The sequence below is a fragment of the Carlito syrichta genome, unplaced genomic scaffold (genome assembly GCF_000164805.1).
Source record: "Carlito syrichta isolate Samal-C Ts95f unplaced genomic scaffold, Tarsius_syrichta-2.0.1 Scaffold313344, whole genome shotgun sequence".
Taxonomy (NCBI): Eukaryota; Metazoa; Chordata; class Mammalia; order Primates; family Tarsiidae; genus Carlito; species Carlito syrichta.
Window position 1 is genome coordinate 891,838 of NW_007257440.1, and position 11,237 is coordinate 903,074.

General features: G+C 63.1%; 4 protein-coding genes across 6 annotated transcripts in view; 1 reads left to right on the forward strand and 3 right to left on the reverse strand.

Annotated features, from left to right (window-relative positions):
- NME3 (NME/NM23 nucleoside diphosphate kinase 3) overlaps positions 1 to 291 on the reverse strand; it is a 1,346-nt gene extending 1,055 nt beyond the window's left edge. Inside the window, exons 1-2 of the mRNA XM_008070330.1 lie at positions 215 to 291; positions 5 to 135 (exon numbers count right to left, since the gene is read on the reverse strand). Of these exons, the coding sequence (XP_008068521.1) occupies positions 5 to 135; positions 215 to 260 (177 nt within the window). The 5' untranslated portion in view covers positions 261 to 291. The remainder of the gene's footprint in view (positions 1 to 4; positions 136 to 214) is intronic.
- A 339-nt stretch (positions 292 to 630) lies between these two features.
- On the reverse strand, positions 631 to 2,005 carry MRPS34 (mitochondrial ribosomal protein S34). 3 transcript variants are annotated; one of them, XM_008070311.1, is made up of 3 exons: positions 1,643 to 2,005; positions 1,367 to 1,409; positions 631 to 1,275 (listed from the first exon to the last, which is right to left on the reverse strand). In XM_008070311.1, the coding sequence occupies exons 1-3, from the start codon at positions 1,961 to 1,963 to the stop codon at positions 983 to 985; spliced, it is 657 nt and encodes a 218-aa protein (XP_008068502.1). In that variant the 5' UTR covers positions 1,964 to 2,005; the 3' UTR covers positions 631 to 982. The 3 variants fall into 3 exon arrangements, with proteins under 3 accessions (XP_008068502.1, XP_021574383.1, XP_021574382.1); XM_021718708.1 differs by having other exon boundaries at positions 1,346 to 1,409; positions 1,643 to 1,977; XM_021718707.1 differs by having other exon boundaries at positions 1,639 to 1,977.
- A 98-nt stretch (positions 2,006 to 2,103) lies between these two features.
- EME2 (essential meiotic structure-specific endonuclease subunit 2) lies at positions 2,104 to 5,286 on the forward strand. Its single transcript, XM_008070332.1, has 8 exons — positions 2,104 to 2,332; positions 2,673 to 2,809; positions 3,220 to 3,312; positions 4,021 to 4,112; positions 4,300 to 4,393; positions 4,552 to 4,667; positions 4,845 to 5,034; positions 5,116 to 5,286. Exons 1-8 carry the CDS (start codon positions 2,104 to 2,106, stop codon positions 5,284 to 5,286), a joined length of 1,122 nt encoding a protein of 373 aa, XP_008068523.1.
- A 451-nt stretch (positions 5,287 to 5,737) lies between these two features.
- The window catches only part of SPSB3 (splA/ryanodine receptor domain and SOCS box containing 3), a 6,021-nt gene continuing 521 nt past the window's right edge, over positions 5,738 to 11,237 (reverse strand). The window contains exons 2-7 of the mRNA XM_021718704.1: positions 10,168 to 10,305; positions 7,359 to 7,533; positions 7,087 to 7,274; positions 6,898 to 7,000; positions 6,698 to 6,823; positions 5,738 to 6,444 (exon numbers count right to left, since the gene is read on the reverse strand). Of these exons, the coding sequence (XP_021574379.1) occupies positions 6,101 to 6,444; positions 6,698 to 6,823; positions 6,898 to 7,000; positions 7,087 to 7,274; positions 7,359 to 7,533; positions 10,168 to 10,305 (1,074 nt within the window). The 3' untranslated portion in view covers positions 5,738 to 6,100. The remainder of the gene's footprint in view (positions 6,445 to 6,697; positions 6,824 to 6,897; positions 7,001 to 7,086; positions 7,275 to 7,358; positions 7,534 to 10,167; positions 10,306 to 11,237) is intronic.

An 11,237-nucleotide genomic window follows, 5' to 3' on the forward strand; every position in this document is an offset into this window, starting at 1 on the left:
TCACCTGCACCAGCTTCAGAGCCACCAGCTTGAAGCCCTTCCTCTCGAAGCGCCGCACGATCTCGCCCACCAGCCGCCGTTGCACGCCGTCTGGCTTCACGGCCAGGAAGGTCCGCTCGTGCACGCCGGTGCAGGCTGCGGGGACCCGCAGGGCCGGGACGTCAAGTCGGCCCAGCCCCGGCCGTCTCCCCGCCCCCCGGCCCGCGCCACTCACCTGCCTGGAAGAAGGTGGCGAAGATGGTCAGCACCAAGCAGATCATGATGGCGGCAACCAAGCCCCAGCGCGGGCTCGGCGGTGCGGAGGCGCCCGGGGCGGGGCCTGCACTTAAAGGGGCCTCGGGCTGGCGCTGCCTCTGCGGCCACCGGGAGCCTGCAGGGAGCGGCGCGGCAGGGCTCTGGAGCCCAAAGCTATTCACTTGTGACCCCAGAATCAGGAAGCCATGTAGTTCCAGTGGCTCGGACACTACCTGTGCCTCCTCCAACTCGCTCAGGTCTTCCAACCCAGCCGGCAGCCTGCTTGGCACCCCCGGGACAGCTGCACGCCCGAGTCAGCCTCTCCTTCCCCACAATCCTGCAGAGGACCCGCTCTGGTCCCCCGCAACCCCACATGAAAAGAAACCACAACTCCGACTGCTTCCTTTCTCTTTATTCCCGTCCACAGTTTCTGGCCGGATCCCGGTGGAGACAACAGTCTTGGGGGAAGAGGAGCCAGCGCTCCCCGCCGCTTTCGGCTTTCCCCCAGAGCCTCTCCTGCGTGGCCTCTCATTCAGGACTGGGTGTTGAGGCAGCAGGGCCAGAGGAAAGGCGCAGGTACAGGGTGTGCCCCAACCTTCTCAATCAAGATGCAGACCCTCGGAACAAGTCCAGAAGGTGAGCCCCAGCTCTGCGGGAGCGGACTCGGGTGTGACCCAAAGACATCTTCTTTAATCAGAATGGCTACCCCCAGCTTACACCCACTGGGCAACCTACAGATTCTGGCACTTTAGACTGGGGTGCCCTTGGCCCTCCCTTTCATCTCCTGTTTGGCCGGGTAGTCCCAGGGCTGGATGGGTGTCCTCTCCAGACTCAGCATGGGCTCCTCGGGGCTGGTATCCCCATTCTTCTGCCGCTCTGCAAGAATCATGGCCCGGAGGAGCGGGGGATAGGGCGCAGAGCGCAGGGTGTCCTGTGGCGCCGGCGAGGAGGTGGCGAAGGCCTCCTCCTCGTGCTTGGGCACCAGCCTCCAGTCGTGGTGCATGACGTGCTCTATCTCCCGGGCCTCGCTCTCCGTCTTCCCTGGGGAGAGACAGAGGGATTTCACACACCTTCGCCTAACGGTCCGCAGGCTGCAACCCGCCGCTCGGGCGCCCAGTCTCCCAAGCCTTACCTTTGAAGGTCAAGATGCCCCAGGCCTTCCCGTGGTCCAAGTTCTGCAAGGCCAAAGGGAAGCGAGTCAACTCAGAAAGGTCCTCGCCCCCGGAGATCAGGGGGCCGGACCTCCAGTCCCACAAAAATGCACGGAGCAGGGGACGCCGTGCCGCCCCACAACCTCGCTCGGGAGAGTGGCCCGCAGGGGGCCAGGTACGACGGTGGGGTAAGGACTGGCCGCATGCTCCAGGGTCTAGGGCGGGGGGACCCGGGGCCTGGGCGGGCTCACACGTACCTGCGCCGTGTAGTCTGGCCGGACCCGCGTGAGGCGCCAGTAGCACGGCTCGTCGTGCTGCCACAACCAGGATTTGCGCGTGACCAGGCGGCCCAGACCGAAAAGTGGGAGGCGGCTGAGCAGCTGCAGAAGGCGGCTTTCACGGCGCGCGTCGGCCCAGGCGCGCACGGGCAGCCGGTGGCCCGAGTACGGCCGCGTCAGCGTCTCGTAGTCCAGAGCGTAGAGCTGCGAGTCGCGCGGTCGCTCCCGCTGCTCCCGCAGGGCGCGCACGCGGCGGGCGAACTCGGCGATCAGCCGCAGCCGCGCCTTCTTCCGCGCCATGGCCGGTCGGCTCCCTCGGCTCTATGACCGGAAGTCGCCGCCGCCGCGCGCCCCGAGGCCCGCCCCCAGCAGGAAGCGGCTGGTGTTCCCTGCTAAGGCATTCCGGCTCGGCCGGAAACGAAGGAGAAGCCGGGCGGGCCATGGCGCGGGTGGGACCCGGGAGGGCCGGGGCCTCGCGCCGGAGCTGGAGCGGCCGGCGGCGGCCCCCAACCTGGGAGATCTCGGATTCGGACGCCGAGGGCCCCGCCGGCGCGGAGGCGTCCACGAGAGCCCGGGACCCGGCGGAGGAGCGCAGGGTGGCGGCCGAGCCGTTGCGGCCGCTGCGGCCAGAGCAAGCCCTGAGGCGCCTCGCGGTGCGCGTGGACCCAGGTGCGGACATCCAGCGGGAGGCCTGCGGGGTTCCCACGGGGGCTCCACAGAGTCTCGCTTCTACTCGGAGCTCGGGCGTTGGAAATTCCCTCCGTCACCAAGCAGGGTGTCCTCGGTGCGATGGGCGGGTTGGGGGCGGTGAGAGGGGTGTCCCTACCGGCAGCCTCCTGCCCAGAACCTGGGGCCGCCTTCCGGCTGTGCCTGCTTCCCAGCTGGGAGCCGATACGTGCAGATCCCCGAGCTCGGCTCCAGCGTTCTACCTTCTCGAGTCCCGCCCAAGTAGGGTCCTGGTGTGGGTGGAAGAAAGGAGTGACAGCTCCGCCTCCCTCCGTGTTCCCAGCCATCCTGGAAGACGCTGGTGCCGACATCCTGCTGGAGGCCCTGGAGGCCCTGGGCTGTGAGTGTCACATCGAGCCCCAGTGCCCGGCCTGCAGCATCCAGTGGAGCGGCGTGAGGCTCGACCCCTGCCCCCGCAGCGTGAGTGTTCTGTTACTGTAGCAGGAGGAGCGCGTGGCCGTGGTTCCCAAGTGCCAGCCCTAGGCTGGGTGTTTTAAGTACCTGGTTTCATTCGTGAACTGTCACCGTCGCGAGGGTAGCTGCTGCAGTCGTGCTCATCAACACGAAACGAACGGTGCTGGTGAGGAGCAGAACTGGGTACCAGAGCCTGAATGCAGCTATGCTGAAGACCGTTCAGGCTCCGAAGAGGCTGTGGTCAGTGTTCTTGCCAACTTCGCAGATCCGGGCTGGTCTTGGCCTTGGCAGGAGAGCCAGCACCGGGTTCTATAGAGCAATCCTGGCAGGGCCTGAGCTTGGCTGTGGCCAAAGCCACAGAGCTGCTGGGCTGCCCAGGCAGAGGTGGGCAGCAGCTCATCCTGTTGTCCCTGCAGGTACCCCCGGAGCTTTGGGCTGCAGATGAACAGGAACTGCTTCTGCTTCTGGAGCCTGAAGAGTTTTTGCAGGGTGTCGCCAAGCTGGCCCAGGTGCTCGGGTGGGGCAACAATCCCTCTCCACAAATCATGAGGGGCTGGACTCCCCAGCAGGGGGGCACCTGCTCAGCCCAGTCCCTGCACCAGGATAGAGGGCTGGAGGGTGATGGGATGGGCTGGGACTCCTCTCTGCTGAGAAACTACAGAGATGCCAAGAGTGAGGTGGAGAAAACCTTGACCACACACAGGCACTGCAGCTGCTTTTAGGGGCTCCTAGAGAGAGCCAGGAGACAGGGTCGGGCAGTAGGCTGGAACTTGGGTTGGGAGCAGCTGGCAGAGCTGGAGGAGCTGTGTCCCCTTCTGTGACAGCTGACAGCCCAGGCCTTCCTAACTGCTCAAGCAGTCTCAGCTGCAGGAGAAACAGAACGGTCAGGTAAAACAGAACAATCAGGTGATGTTTGCGCCAGGCCAGAAGGTGACTAGGTTAGACCCTTTGCCAGGTCCTGGTGTCCAAGGAGCCACATTTCCCAGGTACCTACTGTGTGCCAGGGAAATGCTAGCTCTTCTCAGCCTCCTCAGCCTTGTGGGAGGCCCAGAGGCGGTTTTTCAGGAGAGGTGGTAGAGTGGAGGAAGCGCCTGCCGGGCTCGACCTTCCAGCTCTCTTTGGCTTGCTGCTCTTCTGCACTGGCTGTGGCCTGGCAGCGTGTGGCCCTGCTATCACAGCCCTCCCATAAACAAGTATGCCGCACATTTTGCCTTCAGGTCTCTGACCCAGCCTGCTCAGTGCCCTGGATTTCTCCGCAGATCTCTGCCCGACTCCACTTGGCCATCATTGGACTTGACACCTACCTATGGTACCGCTCACCCTAATGCCTTCAGTAGGGCTGGCTGGAATGGGGTTTAGGGAAGGTGGGGTCCCTCTGGGGGCTGCTGTGGCACAGCCGATCCTGCTCCCCTCTGTGGGCTCTGGCAGGGGCTTAAGTCAGGGAGAGTAGGACCAATGGGGAGTGGGGAGCTGGAGGGATAGTCTCCTCTGCACAGGTCTCGCCAGCCCACCACCCAGGGAACACAGCAGCCGGGGAGTCCAGAGGTAGCTGGTGCCAAGGTGACTGTCGGCTGGCCAGAGGTGGAGGAGGTAAGGGTGGATCTAAACTGGGCGAGTCGGCCTGGATCCTGGCACTGGGGCTGCCCTCCACTGGGAGTGGTTCTCAGGGTGGCATGTGGGGCTGATCTTTGCTGAGCACCCCTGGGAAGCCCCTGTCCAGCCACACCCGTGGCTCGTCTCCTCCCCAGGCCCTGGTGCTCCTACAGCTCTGGGCGGATGTGGACGTGCTGCTGGTAGCCTCCTGGCAGGAGCTGAGTCAGCATGTGTGCAGTGTCACCAGAGCGCTGGCCCAGCGCCCCTTCAAGTGTGTACTCCCCACCTGGGCCGATGCTGTGTGGGGAGGGGGCAGGACCACCTGGGGAGGGTGCCTCCCCACCTCTCTGAGAACAGAGCAGGGCTGGAGAGCTTTCTGGAGTTTGCTGGGGAGTATCCAGGAAAGGTGAAGCCTCTGAAAGTCCTCTCTGCCCCTCCCTGTTCTCAGGCAGCACCGGGAGTCCCAGGCCTTCTCCTTCTGCACAAAGGGGCGTTGGGCCTCAGGCAAGCCAGCAGCAAGAGACGGCCTGGGGCTGCGGGAGGCCTGGTGGAGGCAGATCCAGCAGTTCAATCGGGTCAGCCCCGCCATGGCCGATGCCATCGTCACGGCCTTCCCCTCGCCTCGCCTTCTGCAGCAGGTGGGCCGCTCCGCATGTGCACCCCCCGGCATGGAGGCCAGGCCCCCCAGCCCTCCCTGCTCATCCCTGTGCCTCCCCTAGGCACTCACGGCCTGCAGCACTGAGCAAGAGCGCCTGGGCCTCCTGGCTGACCTCCCTGTGAAGGCCGGCGAGGGCAGGCGGCCCCGCAGGGTGGGGCCTGACCTTTCCCGCCGTATCTGCCTCTTCTTGGCCACCACCAACCCCGACCTGCTGCTGGACCTGAGCTCCTGACCATGGCTGTGGGGCCAGAAGGACAGCACACAGCCTCAGGAACGACCAGATGTCCTGAGCAGCAGGGGCAGGACCCACAGCCCAGGGGGGGCTCTCAGGCTCTCTCTGGCTCGGGTCTGAGCCAAAGGGGATGTGGGGGTTGGGAAGCCTCAGAAATTCTGCTCGGGCCTGTAGGTGGCAAGCAGTGATGTGCCTGGAGTGGTTGGAGGTTCATATGCCCTGAGCTAGACACACGGGCCAGCCAGGAGCCTGGCAGCTGGGCTGCTTGCCCAGCTGGGAGGGGCTGTGGCAGCGGCCGCTTGGAGGCTTGGGCATGGCACCCTCAGAAGCGGTAAGGGAGGCCTCTAGGGAGACGGGAGAACCGGGTCTGCCTTCCCCACAGCTTTGTAGAGGCTGCCAGACCCAACAAGAGAACCCAGCCTTGCATGGCTCACTTGGTCTTACAGCTGTGTGGGTGTTAGACATAAACTCTGTTTATTACAATCATTCAAGTCTCTGTGACAGGAGCAGCAGCTGACAACATGCAAAGCAAGTGAGGAAAAGACCAAGGCTGGCAGGAATGGGCAGCTGGGCTCCAGTGAGGCTCTCGGTGTGGCAGGCAGCAGCCTCTCTGGAGAGCAGGGTCCGGGCTGTCACTTCTCATCTGCACAGGCCGCAGAGTGGCTTGGAGCCCCTGCAGAGACTGTCCTGGCCACAGGAGATGGCCCTGGACAGAGCTCACCCAGCTCCTCCCTCTGCAGCTGCCTGGAGTGTGGCTGGAAAGAAGGGACACAGATAATGGCCGTCCCACCCCAGAAGGCAGTTCCCATGGGAGTTAGGTCCGTCGGCAGCGCTTCCTCTGGCAGGGCTGGGGCTCAGGGCTGCTGGGACTGGCTGAGGCCACCTTGGGCGAGGCTGCCAGAGTCTTGTGGTGGCTGCAGTTCATGCTCAGCACCCAGCCCAGCTTGTTGCGCAGCACCTGCTTGAGGCCGGGCGGCAGGGGCAGGTCCTCCAGCATGTCCCCCGAGTCTGGCCGCAGCTGACGCAGGCGGTAGCAGCACAGGTACTGCAGGGAGGTGATACTGGCACACGAGCGGATCACCTTCATGCTACTCTTGGCTGCCGTGGAACACACCATCGGGTAGAACTTCTTGTTCTGCAGCTTGGTGGCTGCCACTCCTGGAAAGATGGGACACAGCCTAAACCCCGGGCTGAGGGACAGGCAGGGAAGGGACTCACTGCCTGCTCCCTCGGACATTGTGCTAAGGTCACGAGGTGAGTAGCTGAGGACCAGGCATCCACGCTGTCCAGCAACTCCACCCAGCCTGACACTGCCCCACCTCTGGGGGCCCTGGGACCTCAGGCTTCAGGGAAGAAGACTTTCAGGGAGCCCTGGGAGCTGGGTGGCCTGCTGACCTGAGCAGGGCCTCACCTATGCACTTCCTGTTCTTGAAGAAGGTGAGTGTCCCATGCCAGGTGTCCAGATGCACACCAATGATGGAGCCCTGGCCAAAGCGCGAGGAGAAGCTCATCTTGTCGCCCTTGTGATGGAGGAGCCCTGGGGGCAGTCGGGACGGGGGTGAGCCCAGGAGCCACAGCCCTGGCCCCACCCCACCCCCAGGCCACACGCACCCGTGTAGGAGAGACCCCAGCTGTCCTCGTCCCTCCCCAGCAGGCTGCAGAACGTATGGTGGTACTTGTCCAGGTCCACATCTGATGTCCCGATGCCCACCATCTGTGAACAGTAGGCTGGGCAGAGGGCGCTGGGACTGGACCCCAGGCCGGGCCCCCCAGAGGCATTCCCGGGCCAGCACCGCTTACCATGTCAGTGCCATAGACAGGCGAGGTCATCTTGATCTCCCAGAAGTGCTGGCCCTCCCCTAGCTCCTTGGTGCCCCGGATGGCTGCAGTGCCACAGCTGTACTCCATGTGAAAGCTGACCTTGCGGTTGTCACAGCTCAGCAGGGTGGCCGAGGACTTGTTCAGATCATCCCAGACCCAGTCGAAATCTGTGAGAGGGAGAGGAGAGGCCCATGCTGGCTGGCCCTGGGGTTCGCCCCCCACCCACAGCCCTGTGGCCCTGCTGCACTCACGTTCGTCCTCCTCCCCGCAGCGGCAGTCCCTGCCACGGTGTGCCGTGTGCAGGCTGCCACAGAAGGCCTCGCTCTGGCCGGCACAGTCACAGAAGGACTCCCCAGTCACAGGCACCGCACTGGGGATGGACGGCGGAAGAGACGAGTAATCAGGGTCAGAATCCGAGTCACTGTGCTAGGGGAGAAGGGCAGACTGTTCCCGCCTGTCGTCAGCATTCTGCCCTCCGCCAGCCCAGCCCAAGCCTCATCCTCCTGACACCCCCAAGGCCAAACGGCTCTGACCCACTGCAGAAGGGATTGGGGGGTGACTCCCAAGCACACAGCATGGCCCACCTCAACGCCACCCGCAGTGACCCTGGACGCCTGGTTCAAGAAGCAGCCTCCTTCCTTCCCAAAGGCCTGCCCTGCCACTGCTTGCAGGAGTGGCTCAAAGACACCACCCTTTCTGCTCAACCAAGGGGGCCCCAGAGACCCAGCCACTAATGAGCCGAAGGTGGCCCAGCCCTCTCCAGGCAACCTCTGGATGGCGGACAAGCCACAGGCCTTGCCAGCTGCTGCCCTAATGTGGGAGTGGAGGGACTCCCCAGACAGCAACCTGGCTTGGGCTGGGGTTCCACACATGGGTCCACGGCTGACTCGATCCCTAGCACAGTCTGGTGCTCAGGCTGCTGTTTCAAGCTTCTGTGGGAGCAGGAAGCTGAGACCGCCACAGGTTAGGGGCTCAGCCCTTGTGGCAGGTGCCAAGCCCTGGGGCCCAGTGGCCAGATACCAGGCTGAGCTGTTCAGGACTTTCTGGGAGGTCGGCTGGGGTGGTCTGTGATCCAAGTCAGGCCCACTCTGAAGCTAGGCAGGCTTGTGGGACACTGCCTTGGCTCTGGACCCCAGGCCCACCTGTGCAGGGCCCGAGGTGTTGCCAGCCTTGCTTGCCTTTGCCAGGCCCACAGAGCCCCAGGCAAGGCCTCTACCCCTCACCTGGTCTCTGGCATGCACCCAGCATGCACTCTGCAGCCCAGGTGGCCTTCCTCTGCTCTCTTCCCATCCTCTCTGCTGCCCTGTCACTCCAGCCCACCATGAACTGTGCCTCCTGCCCCCTCTCCTGAGCCTGGGGGTGGGGTCTCAGGCCTTCCCAGGCACCTTCGCCTGTTCTGCTTTTCCCAACATCCTTCTCTGAAATGCCCCTTGTCCTGCTTCCCTACCTTCTCCCACTGGGACAGAAGCTCAAAGGGAGGCACCTGCTCCTTCCAGTCTCCTTCCTGCTACACCCAAGTCTCCATGGGGACCCATGGCAGCTGAGCAAAGTGAGCAAGTTAGCGGAAGGCCACGTGAGCGAGGTCACCTGTGTCAGGCACCCACAGGGCGATAGGCGGCACCCTCAGAGCTGGCAGCATGTGCTGCCCTCGGGACAGGAAGGCCACAGGTGGTGATGCCACCCAGAGGAGAGTTTCTCCCTGCCAGGGGAAGCCACAGGGAACCAAGACACAGCTCCTGGGTGAATGTGGGTATATCAGGACAGAATGCCATCCTCTGTAAGGGAGGGCCCTGCACACAGGGCAGGCTCAGAAACACAGAAGGGGATCCCCAGAGGCAGGCCCACTGAGTCAGGAGCCATGGCACAGAGCTAAACATGGCAGGCCCAGGATCAAGCTGGCTAGCACCCCAGCTCCCTGGGAGGAGACAGACTTGATCCCCGTGCAACTTAAGGGAGGTGTGAGTCAGCCTTCCAGGGTGCCTGGACCGCCCACCCACACACGTGTACTACAGGCCCATTTGGCAACAGAGGACAAGCGGTATGTGTGTGTCAGATACTGCCCGGCCCACAGACACCTCCTGCATCCCACAGCCATGAGCCTGCAAGGTGGGGACAGGCCTCATGACCAGTGGGGGCTGGGTGCAGGGTAGGAATGCAGACCTGGGTCTCACCCGGGCTGGGAGTTCTGGGAGGCCCCAGGATGCTGCCATCCCGGTCATGGATCATGCCTTCCAGTTGGCCCCAAGGCCTGGTGGTCCCACAGGGCTCAGGAAGAAGCCCTCTGAAGGAAAGGAGCCCAGCCCCTCCCAGAACACCTGGCTGAGCCAGAACAATGCTGGCAGCTGTGACAGAAAAGGGCAGTGTCATGTCACCCAAGTGACAACCCTGGGAGGAAACAGCCCTCGGTGACTTGGTCTAAGGGTGACCTCAGGAAACCAGCCCCTCCCTCACTGCACCCCATCAGGCACTAAGGCCCAGCCGTGGCAGGGAGCAGTACGGGCCTGCCAGGTGCAGCCAGGCTCTGGCTACAAAGCCCACAGGCACATTGAATAACCTGGAACAGAGACAAACACGTGAGCCTCTATCCTGACCACCTGTAGTTCCTGAGCCTCCCTGAGTAGAGGAAGGCACAGGAATTCTTTTCTCCAAGAATCCAAGTTTCTTTTTTATTACATGCACATAAGAGGATACAGAGTACGTATCACCATAGGCAGAAGAAACGTCTTGACAGACACATGCCAAGTTAGCAGCTACCCCCAGAAACGAGGTAGAATGGAGAATCCCTGTTAGATGAACTGACCAAAATCCGACTGCCAACATCTCCACGCACTGCACTTCTCAGGAGAGAAAGCAGAGAAGAACATGATGTCTGCTCTGAGGTCTGGTCACCCCTGAGGCTGTGTGTGCTTTACACAGCATGGCACCCCGGAAATGGGCTCAGGGTGGGCCAGTCCTCTGGCCTCAGGAACATCCTTCCCCGAACTCCCTGTTCAGGTTGTGCCTGCCAAGGCAGCTCCACCCCTTAGCCCAGGTGTGCCTGCCTCAACCGCTAGGACCTACCTGCCCATCAGAGTCGTAGCCCCAGTTAGTGGTGCCTGCCAGAGCCACAGCCCGGGCATCCACATCTCGGCGGGCAGCACTCAGGACAAAATGCCATGCCCTGCTGCTCCTGGGGCGTCTGGCCATGGTGGAGAGGATCTGGAAAGAAGCACAGGTTTTGAGTACAGGAAGACTCGCAGCACCCCAGAATATCTCCCAGCATCCCTAGCCCTTGCCAGGCACACCAGCTGCTCCTAGGCTGGGCCCCAGACCCACCCAGAGTACTAGAGCCTTTGCTGGAGGTGTTGCCCAGCAAAGGCTCTAGTACTCTTCCTGAGTCCATACCTCCCTCCAGTATCTGAGCATCTGGACAAAACCTAGGTAGAGAGTGAGACACGCCACCCAGACACCCATGGCTCCAGAATGCGAATCTCAGCCCAGCTCTAGAGCTCGCAGGCATGTCCCATGGGTGTCTCAAACCTCAACTTGCTCCTCCCTGGTTGTCCAGTTTGGCAAATGGCATTTCCAGCCTCCCAGTTCCTCATACCACAAGCACACAGTCATCCGTCCAGATACCTTCCTCCTCCCCACCAGGGCCTGACCGCCCCACGACCCTCCACACCAGTCCATCCTCTCTTTTCCTCAGGGCCACCTGCCGGCCGCTCACCGTCAGCTGAACCAGCTCTCTTCACACACATTTCACAAGCCACCCGGCTTGCTGTTACTCTTGGGATAAAACGCAGCGTCTACAAGGGTCCTCTCGGCTTCCCGAGTTACACTGCCACGTAGTCCGGCAGCTCCCGCCTGCCCTGAGCCCTGAGTGCCTCCCCTCCCCCTGTCAGCACCAGTCCTCCTCCACCTTCCAGACCCGACTTACAGCAGCACGCTGCGCTCCGGGCTCTCCAACGCCTGCCTCTCCCCCGACCGAACCCCGGACGCCCGAGCAGGAGGTGCAGGAACGAGCGCGGGGGCAGCTTCCTCGGGCCGGCTCCAGGGCCGCCTCCACCAGCACCGGCAGCTCCTCCGTCCAGCCCGCGCCAGAGTCGCGGCTGCGATCGCTCCCGGCCCGGCTGCTCGCTACGTCCGCAGCA

Bases quoted from the DNA above. Each gene is read 5' to 3' on its own strand.
- MRPS34 (XM_021718708.1), bottom strand. From the start codon at position 1,963: ATGGCGCGGAAGAAGGCGCGGCTGCGGCTGATCGCCGAGTTCGCCCGC. The intron at 1,410-1,642 runs GTACGTGTGAGC...TTGGCCTTGCAG, and splicing joins GGCCAGACTACACGGCGCAG to AACTTGGACCACGGGAAGGC. The intron at 1,276-1,345 runs GCCCGAGCGGCG...GTCTCTCCCCAG, and splicing joins TAAGGCTTGGGAGACTGGGC to GGAAGACGGAGAGCGAGGCC.
- EME2 (XM_008070332.1), top strand. From the start codon at position 2,104: ATGGCGCGGGTGGGACCCGGGAGGGCCGGGGCCTCGCGCCGGAGCTGG. The intron at 2,810-3,219 runs GTGAGTGTTCTG...TTGTCCCTGCAG, and splicing joins TCGACCCCTGCCCCCGCAGC to GTACCCCCGGAGCTTTGGGC. The intron at 4,113-4,299 runs GTACCGCTCACC...TCCTCTGCACAG, and splicing joins GGACTTGACACCTACCTATG to GTCTCGCCAGCCCACCACCC.